The sequence below is a fragment of the Cibotium barometz genome, chromosome 44 (genome assembly GCF_041138505.1).
Source record: "Cibotium barometz isolate CiBa-2024 chromosome 44, ASM4113850v1, whole genome shotgun sequence".
Lineage (NCBI taxonomy): Eukaryota > Viridiplantae > Streptophyta > Polypodiopsida > Cyatheales > Cibotiaceae > Cibotium > Cibotium barometz.
Window position 1 is genome coordinate 11,577,740 of NC_141089.1, and position 25,048 is coordinate 11,602,787.

General features: G+C 46.8%; 1 protein-coding gene across 1 annotated transcript in view; it reads left to right on the plus strand.

The window, feature by feature from the left end:
• Positions 1-1,246: 1,246 nt before the first annotated feature.
• Positions 1,247-25,048, plus strand: part of LOC147612961 (pyruvate kinase, cytosolic isozyme-like) — a 32,928-nt gene continuing 9,126 nt past the window's right edge. Inside the window, exons 1-2 of the mRNA XM_086782239.1 lie at positions 1,247-1,667; positions 18,461-18,922. Of these exons, the coding sequence (XP_086638365.1) occupies positions 1,407-1,667; positions 18,461-18,922 (723 nt within the window). The 5' untranslated portion in view covers positions 1,247-1,406. The remainder of the gene's footprint in view (positions 1,668-18,460; positions 18,923-25,048) is intronic.

A 25,048-nucleotide genomic window follows, 5' to 3' on the forward strand; every position in this document is an offset into this window, starting at 1 on the left:
GGAGAGACAAGTCATCTAGTCTCTCACGGGGCATGAAGCCTTTTTCTCTTGAGGCTAATCATAAATCTATCAAGGAGAGATAAGTCATCTAGTCTCTCATGGGGCCTACATCTCATGTGGAGATACTTGATTCTAGCAATATAGTCATGTATTGTTTCACCCTCCTCTTTCTTGAGGTTATAGATTTGTGCAATGGGGCTCCATTTGGCTCCAATGGTCGAGAATCCCACAATGAATGTGTGTTTCAATACCTCGTAGGTGCTCTTTGCCTACATGGAGGAAAATCGAGATTCATCTTTGCGATGGTTCTCTCTCATAAAAGGGAAGAAGAAGCTAATGGAAAAGGGAAACCTATTCAAGCACGCATCCATCTAGCATGCATGGATCTAATAGTATAAAAAGTATAGAAAAGAAGAGCTCACCAGTAGGTTAACAAGTATTGCAAGTGAATGATTATGTATTGCTTATTGTTAAAAATGACTTATATTTAAATGACTAGTTTTTCACTCTAGGCTAGCAAAACTAAAAATGGTTTGGTCTCCTTTACTAGTCTTAAGCAAGTATATACATGAAGTCCTTAGACTTTCTCTATTTGACATTAAGCATAATGTAAGGCTACCTTATATGTTCTAACGCTATCTTACAAAAGACAAGCACAATGTAAGGCTACCTTATATGTTCTAACGCTATCTTACAAAAGACAAGCACAATGTAAGGCTGCTTTATATGTTCCAAAATTATCTTATAAAAGATAAGTGCTAGTTTGAGTGGGTAAGATGGCAAAGCGTCTTACAGTAGTAGGTTGGGCATGTGAAATCATTCTAACCTACGGAGTGATTAATATCAAAATTGATTAGCATTCACACGAGCTCAAATATTCTAGTTATTCATGATCAAGTCAAACCCAATAGAAGTTCTCCTACCTGATTACACTTTAGTTCATCCCATTCAATGCTTCTCAAATGCATAATATGCTTGACAAAAGTGTAATAATAGTCAATTGGAGGCCATATGTGACCTTGCAAGGGGCATGGCTACTACAAAGTTTGGGCGTTGCCTCATCTCTATATGGCAAAGTACCTTATAAAGTAAACTAGGATCCCTAGTTTACTTCACAGGCCGAGTTTTTTTCGACTCTAATTTACTTTTGGTGATCAAATCGCCCCCACCCAAAATAGAGTCCCCTCAACTTTAGATCTCACTTGAAGGGCCTCTTTAAGACACCGTGCCATATAGAGCTGAGGCTAACCTTGGGCCGAGGTTTGCCACTGTCATTATCGAATGTGTCCGTTTCGTCAACAACAAACTAAGAAGGTTACGAACACAACAGTCCAGCTGCCTAAACGAAGCTTTTTTTTCTCAGCTTCTCTCCTTCTCCTTCTGCGAATTTCTCCCATCTCTTCGAAATGGTCACTCTGAACATGGAGGCACTGCTGAATAGGGCCTCGCAGGACTCGGGGGGCGTCCCCAAGACGAAGATCGTGTGCACCCTGGGCCCCAAGTCCAGGGAGGTGCCCATCATCGAGCGCCTGCTGCGTGCGGGCATGAGTGTAGCCAGGTTCAATTTCTCGCACGGCTCGCACGAGTACCACCAGGAGACCCTGGACAACCTCAGGATCGCGCAGCACAACACTCAGATCATGTGTGCCGTCATGCTCGACACAAAGGTTGATTTTGCACCTCCTTGCCTTTTGTCCAGCTTTCAGACAAGAAAAAACCTTACATATTTTGCTTGCATGCGACATCTTGCTTTTTGGTCTGTTTAGCTGAAACACTCTCCTTTGGCTGGTGAAGACTTGGACGAGTCAATTCAAATCTAATGGATTTCCAAGACAGGTTTGTTGGGGCTCCGTGTTCCAATCTGGTTGTCCAGTCCCTAACGTAACTGGTGGACATGTCTTTCCTGCTAGTCACAAGGACTTGGAGGAGCAAGCTTGCTGATCCAAATGTTATCGGTGAACAAGATGTGTTCACTGGGGTTCCATGTCTTATTTGCCCCTCCCTAGCTGGTTAGATGTGTTCATTGGAGCTCTATGTCTTATTTGCCCCTCACTAGTTGGTTGTCCAGTCCCTAATTTGACTGGGGACACCAAGTTCAAGGCCTCCGGATCACAAGGAGATAGAGCAGACTACATTGGCCCATTCCTGCCATGTACAGTACTTGCCACTAGTTCGACGACATCAGATGTACTGTAAAACCTCGCATCTACCCCTATAGGCTGGACTTGTGACACACCCTGCTCTAGCCCATGTTCAGACTGCAGGTCAAGAGAATTGGAGGCATCTTCACACGTGAAATGGGTGGGAGCTTCCATCAGAGCAAAAATGCACTTTGGGGGCTTATAAGTAGGCTCCCCCACTTTTTACTTATCTTTTGTAGCCTTCTTTTGAGAGTACGAAGAAGAACAACAAGAAGAAGAAGAAGATTTCAGCTTTCTATCTTTGTATATGTGTTATCCATTGTTGTGTGAGTGTGTGTGCGCTTGCAAGAGCTCAAGCTCTCTCCCGTTCTCCAAATTTTTTATGGTATTAGAGCCTAGATCAAGCTAAGGAGTTGAGCGGCAAGCAAAGGAAGCTATGAAAGCAAAGGAAGCGGTACACGGGTAAGAGTATTATTATCTCTTTTTCTTCTTGTTTAGGTACGACATCCCCTCGGTAGCTCTGGGAGCTACACATCTTTGATTGAGGAGTTGTCTTCGCAAACGTGGAGGTGCTTGAAGGTGCGTAGTACTTTGCACTAAAGTTTTGCAACCAGAATCGCGTTGCGAGGACGCTTCGGTCTCCATTCGGTCACGGCAAGGGGTTTTCGGATAGTTTTAGAAAGTTTTGGTTGAGAACTGTCTCTGCTTAAAACCTGGTTATTGCAGTGTAGCAGCGCATTTTGGGAGTGCTATTCTGGCTGCATTTTGGGAGTTTTACAGCTAGAATCGCCTTGCGAAATTCAGGTAGAGGTAGAGGTAGAGTATCACCATTTGGTCCATCTCCATTTCTGGAGCCACTTCTATGGAATTGTCACTCCATAGAGCGGCCGTATTTGTACCATGTTTACATGTGGCTACGCGAGTGTCCCATGTGAAAGGGTCAGTTATCTGGTGTCACATGGACGGAAACCAGTTTTGTGCCACTCATGTGTGACCAGTATTGTGCCATATGGACGGGAACATGTTTGCTGCCACCCGTGTATGGCTAGGATTTCGTCATATCCATGGGACTGTTACTCCATGGTAGGATTGATATTTGTGTCGGGCGTTGTCTACGGGAGACTCACTCCATAGGAAAACCAGGACTTCACATTTCTGTCGCGCCAGTTTTGTGCATGACAAGAAATCCTTGTACAAGTTTCATGAAAGGGGGATTTTGTCTATTACATGTGTACATGCATTTATGTTTGCATGTATAAACTTGTTTTCGTGTGTTTGCCTGCTATGACGTGCCAGTAAACTGGACGGGGACGCTCCCAGTGTACCGTGGTGTGCTGTTTGCTGACGAGTTGGTGTGGCATGTGAACATGTGGTAAGTATTGCCTTTTTTGGCCTTTTCAAACGTGAAATCCATGAAGTAATGTAAACCTTAATGTTTATAAGGTTGGATGTTCACACACATTTAAAATATTGATTGGACACTTGTTTTAATGTGGGTGCCCATTAAAGTTTAATAGAATACAATAATACCTCAAAAAGTGTATGCATACATGCACAAATAGAGTTCAATCCATATATGAACCAAACCAACTCTAGGACTGCTCGCAAGACTTATGCCCTCCATAGAGTTATCCGTAGTTGCAGTTATAGTTCAAGGTGCGGCCGACTGTGAACCATACCCAACTGTACCATCTCATGTGACTAGTACACAATATCATAGAAGTCCCATAAGCAGATGTACTGCTAGCCTCAGTACCTTCGGGTGAATACAAAGATGTCACCAAGCGACTCCTAGATGACAACTGCGCCTGTCTGTAACAAGGGAGCGGAGGTGCTACCCCCCTCTTGAGCATCAGGCAATGCTCTAGACCTATGCTCTGCTGAACCTGAATGAGCCGTAACAAGAGTCGACTCCAACTCAAAGGCATCAAGATAAAGCTGCAAATCCTTAGGTGAATCTGCTAAGTCACCCTCCTCCATCCACTTCGCATCCATCAGCGAACAGCTCTTGAACTTCACAGGATAGCGACGGGAAACTTTACCCTGTACCTTTCTTTCCTTATGTGCCAGTATCTGCTCGGGAATAAGAACCTCATCAAGTTCTTCCGCTTTCGTCTGAGCCTCATCTGATACATCCTTAGGTACCCAAAACCTGCTTGCACTCCACCCAAGTGGTAAGCACAAGTCCTCGATGAAGCATAGTAGATCACCACTGCTAAACATAGAAAGAAACTGTCTTCCGAACTCATGAAGCCTCTATGAAGATACGACCGGTGACAAACTGTCGAATGTTTTGCACCATAACACTTCAACTGCTTCTTGTTCTCCTGGTTGACTACTTCTTGTCCTTGGTGTCTTTTCTCCTGGGCTTCATCTTCAGCTCTTGCTCTTCACCTCATATAGGCAAAAACACACAACCCTGCAGTGTCTCCTGTACTTCCTTTTCACTTTCCTCATGTTGAAGCTTTTAATTTGACAACCACGGGCTCGCCTCCTTGAGAAAGTCGACGATGTCCCGATAATGGAACCTTGGAACCGGCCTTTAGAAATCTGACAGGCGGTGAAACAAACACTCGTACATAAAACACTTCAACGCCATTGAGGACCTAGAAAAGGAAAACAAATAGGGGGAGCTAGAGTGCTCCTGCAAACAGTACACGGACACCCATTGGCCCCAAAACGCAGTGGCGCCCCTCATGGTTAGTTAGTACGAAAGGTACGATACGGTACGGTACGATAAAATACGGTACTAATTGGTACCTTAAAATTTTTTGAGGTACGGTACGATATTAGTACGTTTTTTTAAAAAAAATACTTCCTAAACTTAAAAATTGTAGACAAGAAGTTACAAAATAGTAGAACCATGAACATAATGTCATCATGCCATTAGAGTACAAAATTGCTACAAAAGGATAGGCCAAAAACTCATGGCATGGGCGACCGCCAACATGCGTACATACATGATACAGTATACTACATACTACAATACATCATCGATGGGCTAGAAGGAGATAGATGCCCAATGCCTAGAGAGCTATAACATATCAAAAGTCTACATCATCACCAACATCTACATGATCATCAACATGATCACTACTAGAGTGTCCATCAAGAGAGTTCTCTGAAGAGGACTCTTCGAAGGTGGACGAGACACTCTGGGGATCATTCTCGCTATGTAGGTTGCCATCATCATCAAACAAGGGCTCTCTAGGCAGTGGGGTATCATCATGAGGGGGCAATGGAAGCTCACTATAGAGCTCCATGAAGATTGCCTCCTCCTCCTCATCAGGCAATATGATCGCTTGCCTAATATGGCAATGGCAAGTGCACACGCTCCTGACAAACAGCTTCCTATAGGCTGCAAAGGGCGATGAATGGCTCTCTAGAAGACTGAAATTGCTCCACGCAACAACACCACCACCACCGCAAAAAAAAAAAAAAAAAACTCGTACGGTATCGTATGAATCCGTACGGTACCGTACCGTACAGCAGGTACGTACGATTTCAGTCGTACGACGTACGGAACTAACCCTGGCGCCCCTTGCGGTATTTCTTTAATTGATTATAAGAGCTTTGATTACAATAAGGCTGGGAACTAAGCCGTCACAGTAGAACTCCTGAAGCCTGCAAGTACCTTGCATCATGGCTTCATATCCACTCGGCATCCACAAACAAGTCCAGCCATTGTTCACCTCAAAAGACTCTCACACATTGAGTCCTGCATACAGAAGTCTTCTCCCATGATCAGGACTGCCACAACCATCCATAGCCTCTCACCCTATGAACAGCATCACACCCTGACACATCCAGTGCTTCTGCATCACAACACAAATTCCCAAACTGTCTCTCAAAAGAGAACTCGTATCACAGCACAGCATACTATACAGTCGACACACCTGTACCAACCCTCTCTACCTTCCAAGGGTACTATCCATCTCTGTCATGGATTCCCTGTCCCCTGCCCAATCAATAGCAAGGTTGTACCAAACATGTGTCCATTCCTGTACCTTCTGCCTGCATGTGACTTATCTCCTGGAGAAACCCAAAAACATGTTTCCTCGAGAAACCTACGACCTGTTTCCACATGAAACAGGTCGTAGGAACTTCTGTCCTGTTTCCATACAGAACCATTCATGGCACCATTCAACAACAGTGCCAACAACGGCATACATCTAGTTACCTGTTCCCTCATGAAACATCTGGAAACATAGAGATGCCCATAATTGTAGGTCCCTCTGTTCCTTTCTAGCAAGAAGAAAACAATCTGCCCCATGAGCATGCAGCCATGTGAGCTTGCTTCACTCCCATGCCAAGAAACACATTCAAGTGACCTGTACTTGCAGCCGGAAACCCCAGCACATAGCTGAATTTGCAGCCAACCAAAAACAACCCATAAACAGTCCTCGAACTGATCTCAAAACAGTCCCGAACCAAAGCAAAGAGAAACTGGAAGTTCCATCAGTTGAACGCCATCGACATGATGTCTATGTTCATGAAAAACCAGCCCCTGTCCGCCTTTATGTCCAGAGAAACCAGCCCCTGTCCACCTAGGAGAAGAGCACACAGCCTTGAGCGCCTGCAGTCCAGCCCTCCTGTGCACCAAGCGAGAGAGAGAGAAAAGAGCATGTGCCGCAGTTTCAGCCCCCCTCCTATTGTTCAGCTCTCAACTTTTGGGCACACAAAAAAGCGCCCAAAAACAGGTCGCCAGCCCCTTGTTTTCTCCCAAAAAGCGAGAAAGAGAAAGAAGCGTATCCTCCAAGAGCTAGAGAGAGAGAGAGAGAGAGAGAGAGAGAGAGAGAGAGAGAGAAAGAAGGCCTGTGTCTCTGTTCTATAGCACAGCACAGCAGCCAGCCCTTTACTCTCCCAAAAGCATGCCTGTGGAGCTATTCAGCTGCGCCACCAACTTCTGTAGCACAGCCCGCCTGCTGCCCTTTCCAAAAAGCCAAAGCTATTCAGCTGCTCAGATCTGCCTGTAGCTGTCTTTCCCAGCAAAAACCAGAACTTCAGCGCTGGCTGCCTGTGTAACCAGCTGAGTAGTCCTCCTAAGCGGAAAGCTCACCTTCATCAAAAGATTGGCGCCCTCCTTTTTGCCCGCCACCCCCTCTTTTTCCAAAAAGGACACACGTGGCCCCAATAATAGCATATGGGCCATGTTTTCTTTCATAAAGGGCATTATAATGTTTTTAAAGGTTTTTAAAACCTTTTAAGTTAAAATCTCTTTGCCCCCTTCACACTTGGGGTTGTCCACACATGGGCTTCCTTTTTAACTCCTATCTGATGCCATTCATACTGTCCACTATGTTCCCGTGCACACCTGCATACTGTCCAGAGAAAAACACAGGGTCATGACACATACTATCACCTGTTGGAGAATGCACAGGCGGAAGCATAAACAAGACAAGAGAGAGTAGAGAGAGCTTGTGGACAAGATCACCTTTTATATTAGCTTGAAGCTTTACAATGGCAATTGGCCAGTAAGAGAATGTTGAACTTGTGCAAGGGATTGGATGAAATAGTGAATAATGGGGGAACTTCTTATATAGTGCAAGTGAACTGGCCGATTGCCTCTAGGACTGGCCGACTGCTCACAAGACAAATAAATAGGAGAAAATGCATAAAATACCCAATAATAGGTACAGCTCCAAAACACTAAGATGCATAAATTCTAACGCCCCCTCTACAGCTCATAGTGTGCAAGAGTCAGAAGAAGATCCGATGAAGATGCAACCATGGACCCTCTAGCATCGTGAATACCGGAATCACCTCGGAGAGAGCATCCACTAACCTTTTTCCTTGAAACAAAATGCCACCACGAACAGCAAGGAACTTTTCTTGGCTACGAATTCCCACACAAGTGTGCAGTGAACTCCAAGAATAGATGATGAGTTGCTTGACACACCGCGCCCATAATCCCCAACAGTGGACGGAACACATCACGTCCCAAAAGCCTCAAACAATGAACTTGGAACAGATCTAGTCCATAATCTTTGCAATACAAAAGATAACCATGTCCTGCCAGATGTCTAATGCTCGGAACTCCGAATCACGGTCCCCATGCACTAGTAAGTGGAGCTGTAATCAGCCCCCTCTCCCGCCCACAAGCCTCTTCTGGCTCGAAGCACATGGGGGGGAAATTGCATGTATACTAGAGAAGTACATCATATGGGTCCTCCTGAGTTGGAAGCGCCTTGGGAGTCCTAGAAGTGGTACTAGAATTTATATCACTATCTTGTGTCGTGTCTTTGCCTTTTCTCTGAGTTGAAGTCTTGCCCTTGGTCTTGTCCTTCTTCTTGGACAAACAATCCTTGGATAGATGTCCTCTTTTCCTGCAAGAGAATCAGTGGCTTCGACCTTTCTTCTGAAGTGAGGAAAGTGCTTGGTCAGAGCTGTTGACTGACACCTTCAACTTACCCTGCGAGACGAGAACGGACGACTCCTCCAAAAGTAGGGAGCTAAGATCATCAAAATCCAATTGAGTAAATAACTCACCTAGATACACAAGCAACTAGGTATTCAAGTTGGAATATGTACAAGAGTACAAGGAACATAGTCTATCATAGTCCGGGGGAAGCTTGGTGAGGATAAGTGCAGCCAGCTGAGAAGAGGACAAAGTAGCACCCATAGCCAGTAAGCCTTCATGAGGAACGACTGCATGGAACTGCCTTCAGGAAATAACAAACCGTAGAGCTGACCTTGCAAGGTAACTGCCCTCATCGACGATTCTCGAGCAAAGAGATCCTCGAAGTTAGACCATACCTAATGAGCACTGGTGAGAGTTTGCACTGTCGGTGAGACCTCCTTTGTGATGGTCTGCACAAGCACAAAATGCGCCTTTGAGTCTTGATTCTCCCAGTCTTGTAATTTCATAGCAAATTCATTGTGCTGATCCTAAGTCCACCTCCTAGAGTTTTGAGGACACTCGGGCTTCCTTTCAGTGCTCTGAACAATATCCCACAAACCCTTGTGGATGAACGAGATCCTCATCTGAGGCTTCCAATGGGCATAGTTAGGTCCTTTCAACTTGTCATCCTTGTTCGTACAAGGGGGAGCCATATCCATAGCAACAAGAAACACAGATCTCATCTCTCAAACACTTCTCTGAAGTGCTTTCCAACCAAGCAAGGTTCCAGAACCAATCAGCCCCCTCTCAAACCTGAGAGAGGATGAGGCTGGACAGCAACAAAACACTCCAAGAAACCACTGGGAACCTCCTACCGGAATGGTAGGGACTCGTGGAGGAAGAAGGAAATGTACAACCACTTGTCTGGCAACTCCACATGCAAGAGAACTCACCAATAACTGATGCCGATGCAGAATTTGCAGCCAAAACTCCAACACTTGCCTCTGTAGAAGAAAACGCAGCCAAGTACTTGGCCGGCTTGCCTCTGTAGGAGAAAACGCAGCCATCAAACTGGCCGGCAGCAAGGGAAGGGCTGGCTGGACCAGAAAACACAGCAGTGTATGAAAATGCAGCACCTGTTTGGGACTGATCTGCAGCCAGGAGGAGCTAGGGCAGAAAATGCAAGGCACAGATGAGAAGGCGGGCAGATTTGCAGAAGATGGAGCAGCCTGAACCTAAGCGAGTGATACCATGTTGGAGAATGCCCAGGCGGAAGCATAAACAAGATGAGAGAGAGTAGAGAGAGCTTGTGGACAAAGATCACTTTTATATTAGCTTGAAGCTTTACAATGGCAACTTGTGCAAGGGATTGGATGAAATAGTGTATAATGGGGGAACTCCTTATATAGTGCATGAGTGAGCTGGCCGCCTGCCTCTAGGGCTGGCCGACTACTCACAAGACAAATAAATAGGAGAAAATGCATAAAATACCCAATAATAGGTACAATCCCAAAACACTGAGATGCATAAATTCTAACATCACCTTCATTCATGTCCAAGTTCTCAAGCTCTTTCTTGAGAAATGCAACCTTGGCCTTATTCTTTGCCTGATACATGGTTTCAAGTACATCCCAAGCTCGCCATGAGGTCCTGCAAGACCGAATATGCGGTATGATTGATTGCTTTACGGACAAAGCAATCAAAGCCATTGCTTGGGCATCTGAAGTATCCCATCTCTTCTGCTCCTGTGAGGGAGGAGTGGGTACTGCTGCTTGTTGAGTACCACGGCCAGGCGTGTTAGGTGCTATGTCAACAGGGTGTACATCTTCACCTGACACACAACCCCATAATCCTTTGGCCACAAGTAGATTTTGGACCATGAAACTCCATAGAGAGTAATTATTGCCATCCAATTTGTCCTCTTGGGACAACCCCAAATATATCGATCGTATTTCCAGCCATGTGCTGAAATCTCTTGCAAGAGAGATGCAAACACATGCAACCAACTATGCTGTAAAAAGCACCTCCAGGCAAAATCCCAAACGCATTGGAGTTCAATGCCTGGCAACCACAAAGTCTTGTGCAAATGTTTTGCCCCGAATTCAAGGCTGCAAATAAGCAATGCCGAAAATCCCAAATTTATGAGCACCAATGGGCTGATTTATGTGTCAATTGCACATAATTTACAAAAGTCCCAAAAATCTGTGTACCAATGAGCTTTAATTATGCAATTAAGCACTGATTTTAAAAAAGCCCCAAAATTCTATGTCCTGCAACTGCAATTGTGCAATTAAGCACAATTTCCTTAACACCTGAAAAATCTCCAATTTTTTCATGAATTGTGCACCCTAATGCTACACTGCACTTGATTTTTGCAATGAAGTAATAAGCCCCATGAACAAAAGCAAAAAATCAATTACCCTCAACTGGATGCAGCAGCTGATGATCTTGGCAGACGGGCACGAAGTCTGCATCTGACCTTGGCGGACGGGCATGAAGTCGAGTTATAGACGGGTTGTGCGAAGATGCAGCGGGAGCTGCTGCCCGCTGGTTACCCTCAACTGGATGCAGCAGTCGATGATCTTGGTAGACGGGCACAAAGTCTGCATCTGACCTTGGCGGACGGGCACGAAGTTGAGTTATAGACGGGTTGTGTGATGCAGTGGGAGCTGCTGCCCGCTGTGGCGAGAGCTGCAGGCGAAGCAAGATTGCAGTTGGCGGGAGCTGCAGGTTGCATGCAAGAGTCGGTGGCAAGAGCTGTGGCTGATGTGTTGCTGACGGGCAAGAGACGAGTACCCTAGGCAATGGACGATGACGTGTAGGAGGCGAGAGTTGGAGTCGTTGACGGTTGGCAGTGCAGTAGATGTCATGGGCGTGAAGAGGACGATGGCAGGCAGGCCGTCGATGGGAAGACGTTGATGGCGTGCAGGCGACGACAGCGAGAACTGGTCGACGGCGTCGAATTGTCGGCTGCCAGAATTGGGATGTCGTCAGATGGTGATGGAGGAAGGTCCCCAAGAAAATGTAGGTTTCCGTCAATTGCCACGTAAGCCCCAAGTGGGTCTGGGCACCGGCGGGGACCGCCGCCTCTCATGCAAGCGCCGCTCGTGGGCGGGGTGGTGGTGGATCCCTACCCACTATTGCCGCCTGTTCTGGTGCTTGAAGAGGGTGGCAGAGCGTCAGTCGGGGGGAGCACATGCGGTAGGGAACACGGCCGGAAATTCGACAGCGATGGATGGAACCTGGCAGCGGACAGACGGACTGTGCAACGACGGAAAAAAGCAGGCGATGACAGAAGCTCGCCGAAAATCGGGCGTTGGGAACTGCACGTCGAGAGAGCTGCAACCAAGCTCTAATACCACTGTTGGGTTAGGGTTTCACAGAAACATAGACACACACAGAGAAGCACACAGCAACAAGGTCTCTCAAGAGAGGGAGAGAGAGATGGTGATTTATGCTCAAAGAAAGATGAGATACAAATGTGTGGAGCAAAGAGAGTTGACTCCACAATATCAAAAGACTATACATGTGGTGTCCTTTCACACCTAACATCCAAGGGAAAAAACCCAAAGGGAGAAAAGTGCCCTTGGTTAGCCCATGTTCACATGTAGCACTACTCATATCATATGTGGCATAACTCTTAGCATATATGCCAATAATGGCAAGCTGAGTGTAAACGGAGGTGAGATTTTGGAGAATGCATTATGTACAGGAAGATAGTGGGCAGCTTGATCTACATGACGATCACCAGGCCAGACTTGAACTACATAGTTGGATTGGAGAGCCAATTTATGCAGGTTTCTCGAAAGCCACATTTGGATAGTGACGCACACTACGCTATGTGAGGTCCACAATGGATTATGGTCTCTTCTATGAGACTGGTATATACAGTTGCAGGCGTATGGATACACTGATGTAGATTGGGCTGGTAGCATCTTGGACAAAATATCTACTAGCGGTTTTATGTTCTCCTTTGGAAGTGGTGTTGTTACATGGAGTAGCAAGAAGCAGCCATAGTTGTCACGGAACAAAAATACGATACCGTACGGGAATTTTCGGTACGATATGAAACTTTGGGTACGATAAAATACGGTTTTTTTTATTAAAGAACACGGGTAGAGCGTCTAGAGAAGTTGTTTCAAACCAAAATATCATTAAAAACAACTAAACAAGTTTGAAGTGACAAACAAAAGTACATAAAGTATAGAGGTGCGATGCGATCATGCGCGCTAGGCGCGAGTACAAAAAGAGAGGCTAGAGCCAAGGCCCAAGGAGAGACTAGACAAAGGCATCACTATCAGAGCTCTCGCTGAAATCATCCTCATGAGAAGAGGACACATCAGTGGCCTCGCCGAAGTCGCCATTGCTAAGAAGGTTGCCCTCATCATCGAACTCGGGCTCTCTAAGCTCATGTGAGAAGCCAAAGGGAGCATCCTCATCTGCAAGAGCGAGTGTGGAGCTACCCGATCCATGCCGCACATAGGTATGCACTATGTCCCTGGAAGCACCACGAACCGTGCATCCACGGCTTCCTACTTGCACTCCTCTGCCACTACCTCCACGCCCACGAAGAGTGCGAGTAGGTCGTCGAGCAAACGACTCGAGCTCTCGATAGATCTCTGCATAGATCCTCTCCTCCTCCTCATCCTGCACTTTGTTTACACTCTCAAGAGTGCCCCCTGTGAGCTTGAATGCATCCACATTCACCTACATTGTACAATGATCAAGTGACAAGCAATGTATTAGAACTTGGTTCCAAATTTCAATAAACATTGAAGTTTGAAATTTGAATGCTTATAACTTATAACTTATAAGTTGTAACTTGTACCTGTCTCACCGATTCCATCTTTTGCACCTTCATCCACACTAACTTGTCCATATCCTCCACCATGAGCAAGTCAATGCAATGGGAGGCACAAGGCGTCCATACTATGGAGGGATAGTCCTCCTCGAGCAACTTCCCCATCCGACGGCAATTTGAAGCGTTGTCGGTGATGACTTGCACCACGTTCTCCGATCCGACCTACATGTCACAATGCACATGAATGGATGCAATGACCGTATGCGGTACTTCCATTGATCTACCTTGAGCACATGGAATGAGAGATTGCACTCAATAATGGTGCGTGCAATCTGTATATCTGTCATGTGCATCACAGATGCCATGGACATTCTCTGGGCTAGATCCAGAACAGGCAAATAGATAAAGACCATGAACCAGTAGAAGATAGGTAGAACCAGAATGTAGGAGCTTCAGGTGTAGCATCTGAAGTGGACATGGAGCAGGACTTGGAGCAAGGCATGGAAGAAGCAGTCAGCTGAGGACTGTCGACTGACATCAGCAAGGCAAGAGATGTGTCGGCTGCAGGAAAGGAGGTGTCGGCTGCCCATAGCCATGGTCGGCTGAACCAGTACATAGGGGTAGCAGCAGGCGCATCATGGACAAGTAGATCATCCAGTCGGGCAGCATTTATGGACATGGAACTGGCCGACCAGCAGTCGGCCAGCATAAAAAAGGGGTCCAAGACCCATATAAAAAGGCCCAGTGCTCCACGTTTTATTCATTCAATCCCACTAGGGGTTTGGATCCTTAGAGGTCCCATAGGGGACAGATTTTGGTGTTAACCACCTTTTTATGAAGGCAGCCCATGGCTGCAGATATGTACCCTTTTTGTACCATAGTATATACTGAATTTCCAGCACTTCTCTCTCTCTCTCTCTCTCTCTCTCTCTCTCTCTACTCTCTCTCTACTTGCGTTTTTGCATCAGATGGTGCGTTTTTGCATCAGAAGGTTTCCAAGAGTGTTTAGGACTGAAAGAAGACTCCCCAGAGCTTCCGCGTGTTACATTGGTATCAGAGCATCAGGCTCAGCAAAGCTAAACACTGATTCAGTCCCAGATGATGGTGTACAGGTCCAAGGTACAGGAAAGTACACGGATTCGAAGCCCAAGGCGGGAACACAGATCGGGCAGAACTCCCAGGAGGTTTGTTGGTGGTGTTCCACAATGCCAGATGGGGATGGCAGTTCCGTGAGCCAGATAGGTTCTCAGGTAACGGTCCCAAGGGAGGTTGATCCTCCAAGGGTGATGTGAGAGTGCCAGACTCAGTTCCATGAATGAAGACCAAGACGGTGTTCAGAGTCAGGGCATGAATGGATTGTGGACTAGAGGAAGACCAGATGCATAGATCTTTATCAGAGACAGAGTGGTTTGGAGAACAGGCCGGGTTTTCAGAGAAAAAGGTTTGCCAGGGATGGATGATGACAGAGGGACTTCAGGACAGGATTGGGATGATGACAGTCATCCAAGAGCAGGTTGGATTCCCGTCATCAAGTTTAGCAGAGGGGGATGTCATGTGCATCACAGATGCCATGGACATTCTCTGGGCTAGATCCAGAAGAGGCAAACAGATAAAGACCATGAACCAGTAGAAGATAGGTAGAACTAGAATGTAGGAGCTTCAGATGTAGCATTTGAAGTGGACATGGAGCAGGACTTGGAGCAAGGCATGGAAGATCGGCTGAGGACTGTCGGTTGACATCAGCAAGGCAAGAGATGTGTCGGCTGTAGGAAAGGAGGTGTCGGCTGCCCATAGCCATGGTCGGCTGAACCAGTACATAGGGGCAGCAGCAGGCGCATCATGGACAAGTAGATCATCCAGTCGGGCAGCGTTTATGGACATGGAACTGGCCGACCAGCAGTCGGCCAGCATAAAAAAGGGGTCCAAGACCCATATAAAAAGGTCCAGTGCTCCACGTTTTATTCATTCAATCCCACTAGGGGTTTGGATCCTTAGAGGTCCCATAGGGGACAGATTTTGGTGTTAACCACCTTTTTATGAAGGCAGCCCATGGCTGCAGATATGTACCCTTTTTGTACCATAGTATATACTGAATTTCCAGCACTTCTCTCTCTCTCTCTCTCTCTACTCTCTCTCTACCTGCGTTTTTGCATCAGAAGGTTTCCAAGAGTGTTTAGGGCTGAAAGAAGACTCCCCAGAGCTTCCGCGTGTTACAATATCCGCTAGCCGTTGCCGTTCTCGGAGATGTGATAGAGAAGAAGAGAACCCCCGGTGGCTTGGGCTAGAGTGGCTTGCCTCATGGGAGACTCAAGCCTTTGTCTCTTTGAGGCGGCGGAGGCGGCACCGATGGAGGCGGCGAGGGAGGATGTATCACTAGGCGGGGAAATGACCTCATCATCCGCCCTTGAGCTTCTACCACTATCACGGTGAGCACCCAATCCACCCTTGATCTTGTTGAAGATCTCATCGGATATAGCAAGGAGGACTTCCTTGCATGGCGCAACTTGCCCCCCCATCTTTCCAAGATGTTGGAGAAGCCTAGTAACTCCACTTGTGTATTTTTTGCCACAATACTTACAAGTCCACCTATATGACTTGGACTTTCCATCGGCTTTCTCTACATGGATAGCATGCACATTGAAGGCTTCATTCTTCTCCCTTGTCATTGTAATAGAGAGAGAGAAGCTAGAAGATTCAAGAGATGGATAGGCTTGAGAGAGAGAGAGAGAGAGAGAGAGAGAGGCTGAGAGAGTGATGTGACATGTCACATGGGCCACAAAGCAAACCAAAAACGGCCAGCAAACGGCCCTTAAAACGGCGAAAGCGACAGCGCAACGGCTATAAACGTCTATATCGTACCGTACGATATCGTATGGTATCGTACAGTACGACTCATACTGTACGAACCTGTTCGTACCGGTACGAGAAACAACTATGGAAGCAGCCAACAGTTGCCTTGTCGAGTATAGAGGTAGAGTACACCATGTGAGGTAGCTTGGTTACGTAAGCTACTTGGAGATTGGGATTGCATGTGAACAGGCAGGTTGTCATGTATTGTGACAACCTTAGTAGCACACAGTTAGCCAGGAACCCAGTGTTTCATGCGCGGACCAAACTCAGAGGTCCATTATCACTTCATCAGAGAGGTCTTGGCATGAGATGTTGATCTCATGTATGTTAGCACAGAGAAGTAGGTGGCTAACATTTTCACCAAGGCCTTAGGAGCAGAGAAGCTTCGCAGATTCCACACTATGCTTGGAGTCTTGGAGATGGAGTTGAGCTTAAGGGGGAGTGTTGAGATGTCAAGATCAACATGAGCTGACACTCATGATGTGCGTGGGTGACCGTTTCACATTTATATCACTGGCGTGTTTGGTAGCTGACACGACGGATGTTCGCTAGTGATTCTACAGCTGAACTACACCTACCTAGTCCAACCGAGTTATGGCATACTTATCTTGTCACCTCGCCTGTTTAGTGTGTTCCCATTATGGACCGCGTGTACATAGTACTCTAGTACTTATGTTGGGTTTTCATTTATCTTTTGTAGCCTTCTTTTGAGAGTAAGAAGAAGAAGAAGATTTCAGCCTTCCATCTTTGTGTGTGTGTTATTCATTGTTGTGTGAGTGTGTGTGCTTGCAAGAGCTCAAGCTCTCTCTCTCCCCCCCCAATCTTTTGATCGAGGGACATCATTTTATTTAGTTGAAGCTTTTGATTGTGGTGGATACCAATGGAGTTGAGAAGCTTGAGATACATCATTATTTAGAGGAGATAGTGAGTAAATTGGGAAAAGTAGGAAACAATTGTTTTTTTGCTACAACGGGTTGTGGTCTACCACAAGGAGCACATGTTCACCTTTTGGGATGCTTCAAGCTAGTTGCTGGAGGTTTTCAAGGAGTTTGTCTTCTCTCTCAAGTCCCTTTCTTTGTGCTTCGGAGTTCGGCCATTCAGGCAAAGCGGCTAGTGTGCAAGTGTGGACATTATTTAGAGTTTGGCATTTGATGAGGTGAATCAGCTTTTAAAGAAAGGGCAGCAATTCATGGCTTAGTACAGCCAGACGAATGGCAATGATTTATGACAGATTTGCTGCCAAAAAAAAAGACTATTTGGGCTGCTTCAGGCTGGGGCTTCAAATATGTGCTCAAGCCTCAAGTGGAATGAATGGCCAAGAAGGAAGAGAGAGGGGGAAGGGGTTAAGGGAGGGATGTGTAGTTAATCTGCCCCTTCTCTAGGCAATCTAGTCCTACAAAAATGGGCTTTTTTTGAGAAATATGTTTATATTTATTATTATATAAAACTCATATACACATCTTCTCTTATACACATATTCTCACATATGAGTTTTACTCTCATATAAAACTCATATGCACATCTTCTCATTACCTTTCCATACAGAGGTATCGACAAATCAGCCATAGAAGGGATGGGCACCATATACCCAACGCAAGGTATCATCCATGATCCAACAATCCGACCTACACATAAAAAAGGTATGTCCACCCTCATCTTCAAAAAAGGGTATGCTTGCGTCCCTACAGATCTGACAGTTGAAATGCCTCCAGGCTGGAATGCTCAGCGATCGGTAGTCTTCATGATTGGGATGCCTGGGAATTGAAATGCTTGCTTGAGAGTGGGACTGCCTATCGATGGGCATGCTTACTGATTGGAACATCAGTCTAGGTGATCTTCCAGTTAGCCATTGATAGAGCTTCAGAATCTGGCCTAATAAAAGGGCCCAGCAGCAGCAGCAGCATCTTTTACTACAGGCCAACTCAGGTCCTTCCCAGCAGATTATCAGAGATTCCTGTCCATCATCCAATCGCAAAAATGGGCATTTTACGTTTTTTGCTCCTGTAAGGGCTGCTAAATCAGGCTGGCCAATCACACAACACGGGTCTTATAAGGAATCAAGTGACGAGTTCCCAGTGCTCTCCCTTTCCTCTCCACCCTTTATTGTTCGTTTGCTAATAAGACATGCTTTGTTTATGCTCTTCCTTTGGACGCCTTTGAGCATAGGCCTTGAGGTTCAATTTTATGTCTGATTATGCAACGGACTAGGTCAAAGCAAGTGTCAAAGCAAGTCTAAACTCATCATTTGTAAAATTAATGTTAAGGGCTTTTTGTAACTTCATTGTGTCCCGGCATGGGCTCTTACTTTCTTTTTCTTTTAAATAACAGGGTCCTGAAATTCGTACGGGATTCTTGGAAGATGGTAAGCCTGTTCAACTGATCGAAGGCCAAGAGCTAATCATCTCCACTGACTACAGCCTGAAGGGCAACTCCAAAATGATAACAATGAGCTATAAAAAGTTGGCACATGATTTGTCTCCAGGAAGCACCATCTTATGTTCTGATGGAACAATCTCTCTATCTGTGATATCATGTGACACGACCACCGAAACTGTGAAGGTCAGATGTGAAAATACAGCAGTATTGGGTGAAAGAAAGAATGTTAATCTACCTGGGGTCGTAGTTGATCTTCCCACCTTGACGGATAAAGACATGGACGATATTTTGAATTGGGGATCACCAAACAGGATAGATGTTATCGCCCTTTCTTTCGTGCGGAAAGGCTCGGACCTTGTCTCTGTTCGTGATTTACTAGGCAAGAACGCAAAAAATATATATCTCATGTCGAAGGTATGTTGCTTTTCCTACTTCGCTTTTGTTTTCCGGTCTGTCACATGACAAGGTGCTCACTATTCCTTTATTTCCTTTAAAGTTGTGAAGACAGATTTTTAGCTCTCTATTGTAGGAGTATTCCTCTCTTTTTGAAACAGGTATATACCACCATAGAACTTCGGTAGCCTGGCCTGAGAGACATGCATGAAGCACAATACACTTACAATGGTTCTAATTGGGGTGGTTCAGCCCCTTGGTTCTTGACGATAGCACAATGTAATGAAGATAAGAGAGAGAGAGAAAGAAAGAAAGAAAGATTTTATTAACGTCTTCCAAAAGACCGAACTCGGCCTATGAGACAAATCGGAGTACATGTATGGGGTATCCTCTGTCATCCCAACAAAATGAAAAAGTACTGAATAAAAAAAGCTGAATCTGGGTGTGCAGGGGATGGAGCTCTATTACTAGGAGAATGCAAAGCTATATGCATGGAGTATACAATCATGATATGCAACCTAGCTAGCTCCATCCTGTACCATACTGGGGGTATAAAATGGTATACATCAGTGAAGGGGGTGTCCACAGCTCCCTGAAGAACATGCCTGGGTGTGCTCTGAAGCGAGCCAGTCGCTCCGCACCCTCTCTGTGAAACTGAGCTCTGATCTCTGTCATCTCTCTCTGGTATAGGCGTGGTGTCCGAAAGCCAGGTGTCCTCTGTCTCCTGCGGGCTCTAAGTGTCTCTGCTCTCTGGAGAGTAATTCCCTGCCGTGTAGGGGCTGGGAGGGGTATGGATCTCTGAAAAAATGTAGTAATCTGTGTCTGTCGCCCCCCCTCTGGAGCTGTCTGAGCCTGTAATAATGTCTCTCTGTGGCGCTGTATGTCTAGAATGTATCTCCCCAGTATGCGCTGGTCTGCTGCCTCAAAGATCTGGCGCAGGGAATGTGGCTCTCTGAATAAAATGGGATATCTCTCTCTGATGGCTGTATATGCTCTGCATCTGCATACATAATGCTCCTCACTCTCCACCTCCTCTCTGCACAATCTGCATACCCTCTCCTCTCGGGGGATCCGTGTTGCTCTGCCAGTCTCAATCTCCAATCGGTGTGATGAAACTCTGAGCTGACCAATAGCCACTCGGGAGCCGTGTGGTAAAAAGCCCTCCATGTATCTAGGCCTCTCTATAAATCCATCATCAGTGATACTCATGAAGTGATCTCTGTAGTATAGCATCTTCGGTGGAAGAGGCTGTGTAGGCGATATCCATGTCTCTCGTGTATAGAGCTGCCATAGATCCTGTCTCAATACTCTGTTCCTCTCACTATGAGAGAGACGGATATGTGGTGCATCCCTGTCATACTGGAATGGTGGTAGATGATCCATGTCTAGGCCATGCTGTGAGAACCAATGTGTGACCTGTGCATACCATGATCCTCTGTCTCCTGCCTCAGCCAACTGTCTAGATGCCTGAAAAGCTCTGTATGATAATCTGTCCTGTGGCATCTCTCTGAATCTGTCTAGCAGGCATATAGTCTGAAATATGGCCTCTACCATCATAGGAGGCGCAGCAAACTCTGCTCGGATAATGTCATGAGGTACTGACGGTTTGCTGCGTATCATGCGTGCCATCATGAGGGCCTGTGGTCTCTCTATCTGTGTCCACCAATGGGTAGCAAGGCCTGGTGCCCATACTGCTGCTCCATACATCAATGCCGGTGTGACTAATGTGTCAAATAGCCACCCCTTCGTCCGGGGCTCCTGAAAATGCGCCTGGTGGCACTGTCTCTCTAGCATAGCCAATGCTGCATATCCCCGTGTCAATCTAGCTCTGGCTGCTGAACCCATGGTAAAGCGTGTGGCTGCTGCAGAGAAGGTAACCCCTAGGTACACGTATGATGTCACCACCTCCACCTGGGATCCTGCGAGAGTGAATGTCAGCTGACTCCTGCCCTGTCTCGATGTATGAAAGACCATAACCTTGGTTTTCCCAAGGTTCACAGTAAGACCCCTCTGTGTGCAGAAATCATGGAGTGCATGTAGATGCTGCTGTAGACCACCTGGGGACTCAGACACTAATACAATATCATCAGCATAGAGCATAATATGTACTGAGGTACCTGCTAAATCAACTCCATCTCCGCCTCCCCGTGTAATGAAGTCAGCCACCTCATCAATGTATAACCCAAATAGCGTGGGGGAAAGTGGGCATCCTTGCTTCACACCAATGGTGCTAGCAATAGTCTCGGACATACCTCCTGGACATCTGACTCGCCCAAAAACCTGCTCATATAATGCATAGATGCCCCATGTCATATCTGCTGGTATGCCAAGAGACTGCAGGCGCTGAAAGAGAGAGAGAGAGAGAGAGAGAGAGAGAGAGAGAGAGAGAAAGAAAGAAAGATAGAGAGAGAGAGAGAGAGAGAGAGAGAGAGAGAGAGAGAGAGAGAGAGAGAAAGAAAGAAAGATTTTATTAACGTCTTCCAAAAGACCGAACTCGGCCTATGAGACAAATCGGAGTACCTGTATGGGGTATCCTCTGTCATCCCAACAAAATGAAAAAGTACTGAACAAAAAAAAGCTGAATCTGGGTGTGCGGGGGATGGAGCTCTACTACTAGGAGAAATGCAAAGCTATATGCATGGAGTATACAATCATGATATGCAACCTAGCTAGCTCCATCCTGTACCATACTGGGGGTATAGAATGGTATACATCAGTGAAGGGGGTGTCCACAGCTCCCTGAAGAACATGCCTGGGTGTGCTCTGAAGCGAGCCAGTCGCTCCGCACCCTCTCTGTGAAACTGAGCTCTGATCTCTGTCATCTCTCTCTGGTATAGGCGTGGTGTCCGAAAGCCAGGTGCCCTCTGTCTCCTGCGGGCTCTAAGTGTCTCTGCTCTCTGGAGAGTAATTCCCTGCCGTGTAGGGGCTGGGAGGGGATGGATCTCTGAAAAAATGCAGTAATCTGTGTCTGTCTCCCCCCCTCTGGAGCTGTCTGAGCCTGTAATAATGTCTCTCTGTGGCGCTGTATGTCTAGAATGTATCTCCCCAGTATGCGCTGGTCTGCTGCCTCAAAGATCTGGCGTAGGGAACGTGGCTCTCTGAATAGAATGGGATATCTCTCTCTGATGGCTGTATATGCTCTGCATCTGCATACATAATGCTCCTCACTCTCCACCTCCTCTCTGCACAATCTGCATACCCTCTCCTCTCGGGGGATCTGTGCTGCTCTGCCAGTCTCAATCTCCAATCGGTGTGATGAAACTCTGAGTTGACCAATAGCCACTCGGGAGCCGTGTGGTAAAAAGCCCTCCATGTATCTAGGCCTCTCTATAAATCCATCATCAGTAATACTCATGAAGTGATCTCTGTAGTATAGCATCTTCGGTGGAAGAGGCTGTGTAGGCGATATCCATGTCTCTCGTGTATAGAGCTGCCATAGATCCTGTCTCAATACTCTGTTCCTCTCACTATGAGAGAGACGGATATGTGGTGCATCCCTATCATACTGGAATGGTGGTAGATGATCCATGTCTAGGCCATGCTGTGAGAACCAATGTGTGACCTGTGCATACCATGATCCTCTGTCTCCTGCCTCAGCCAGCTGTCTAGATGCCTCAAAAGCTCTGTATGACAATCTGTCCTGTGGCATCTCTCTGAATCTGTCTAGCAGGCATATAGTCTGAAATATGGCCTCTACCATCATAGGAGGCGCAGCAAACTCTGCTCGGATAATGTCATGAGGTACTGACGGTTTGCTGCGTATCATGCGTGCCATCATGAGGGCCTGTGGTCTCTCTATCTGTGTCCACCAATGGGTAGCAAGGCCTGGCGCCCATACCGCTGCTCCATACATCAATGCCGGTGTGACTAATGTGTCAAATAGCCACCCCTTCGTCCGGGGCTCCTGAAAATGCGCCTGGTGGCACTGTCTCTCTAGCATAGCCAATGCTGCATATCCCCGTGGCAATCTAGCTCTGGCTGCTGAACCCATGGTGAAGCGTGTGGCTGCTGCAGAGAAGGTAACCCCTAGGTACACGTATGATGTCACCACCTCCACTTGGCATCCTGCGAGAGTAAATGTCAGCTGACTCCTGCCCTGTCTCGATGTATGAAAGACCATAACCTTGGTTTTCCCAAGGTTCACAGTAAGACCCCTCTGTGTGCAGAAATCATGGAGTGCATGTAAATGCTGCTGTAGACCACCTGGAGACTCAGACACTAATACAATATCATCAGCATAGAGCATAATATGTACTGAGGTACCTGCTAAATCAACTCCATCTCCGCCTCCCCGTGTAATGAAGTCAGCCACCTCATCAATGTATAACCCAAATAGCGTGGGGGAAAGTGGGCATCCCTGCTTCACACCAATGGTGCTAGCAATAGTCTCGGACATACCTCCTGGACATCTGACTCGCCCAAAAACCTGCTCATATAATGCATAGATGCCCCATGTCATATCTGCTGGTATGCCAAGAGACTGCAGGCGCTGAAAGAGCCTCTCTCGTGGTACTGTGTCAAATGCCTTGCGGAAATCCACGAAGCAGCAATAGAGCTTTCTCTTCCTCACTCTGGCCTGATCAATCATACATCTCAAAGTGAATACATGGTCGGTGGTAGAGAAAGCTCTCCTGAAGCCTGCCTGCCCTGATGAGCGTAAACCTGCTCGCTCAGCATATAAGCTAAGCTCCTGCTCCAGCACTGCACCATAGAGTTTGGCTAGCACGTGGCCAACCATAACCGTCCTGTAGTTGCTCGGATCGAGCATATCCCCTGTTTTGTGAATTGGCACAATGGTGTGCATCGTCCACTCTGCAGGCAAACCCTCTGCTAGTGCCCTGTTAAACAGGTGTGCAAGAAAAGGAGCTAAAGAATCTACTGCATATATGAGATGCTCACCCTGCAGGCCCATATGGTCGGCGGCCCGTCCATGCTGTAGGCGGCGGATAGCTTCCTGTACCATCGAGTGGGTAAAGAAGCTAGTTGTGGTAGGTCGAGGCTCCTGTGGCTGAGGTATAGGTGGCTGCTGTGGGGCATGGTATAGTCCCTCTGCATATGTGTGCCATGTCTGTGGGTCTGCAATAGGTGTCGGGGTCCGGGGCTCTCTAAAGTGCCGCCATGAGACAGGGCTATCTCTACTCATGAAGAAATGAAAGATCTCTAGCTCCTGTATCTCTGCGAAGGCCCGCCTTTTGTGGCGAGTAAGTCTCCTCATCTCTCTCCTCGACTCCTGCTCTGTGATGGCTCCCAAGGCTCTCTGTATGCGGAGCCGTGAGTATAGGGCTCTGCACTCGTCATCATACCATCTGTTCTGGTGCATAGTCCCAGGTCTCGCAGGCTCTCCTGAGTGTACACGATGTGGGAAGCTCTGTAATGCAACCGTGTGTAGGAGTGATGCGAGCTGGGCTGTAATGGTATCCATAGGTGCCAGGGGATCCATGAGTAGGAGCCCATCCTCTACTCTGCCAGTGTATATGTCTGCCATGTCATGTGTGAAGTAGATGGTAGTGTGTGGCGTCGGTATGTGGGGGGCTGGTGATACTGGTGATCCGGCTGGTGATACTGGTCCCAAATACACCACGGATGGTGTATTTGCTTCATTAGAATGATGAGAAGAAACCCAATCTTGGAGACCTTCCTTGGCTGGAAACTACAGCCTGAAGATGCCTGTTCTTGACCTTCAAGTTCACCTTGCGTTAGCCTTCCCTCCAGCTGTCCTAGCCCTTGGAGTGCTTCAGGTCTTTGTGAAGAATGAGATAAGGAAGCCTTTTTTTATATATATATATATAGGGCTCCACACTGCTAGAGAGGCTGTCGGCATGTATTTGCTGCTCCACGACTTGAATAAACACCAACAAATCAGGCGCCTTTTCACACTAGTGCTTCATTGGCTGGACTACTGGGTGTATATGCCCTTCAGGCTGCCGCCTTGCTGCTGCTGTAACACACGGAAGCTCTGGGGGTCTTCTTTCAGCCCTAAACACTCCTGGAAACATGCTGATGCAAAACGCAGATATGTAGAGAGAGTAGAGAGAGAGAGATGTGCTGGAAAATTCAGTATATATCATATAGTACAAAAAGGGTACTCTTCTACAGCCCTAGGCTGTCTCATACAAAAGGTGAAAAACACCCAAAATCTGGTCCTAA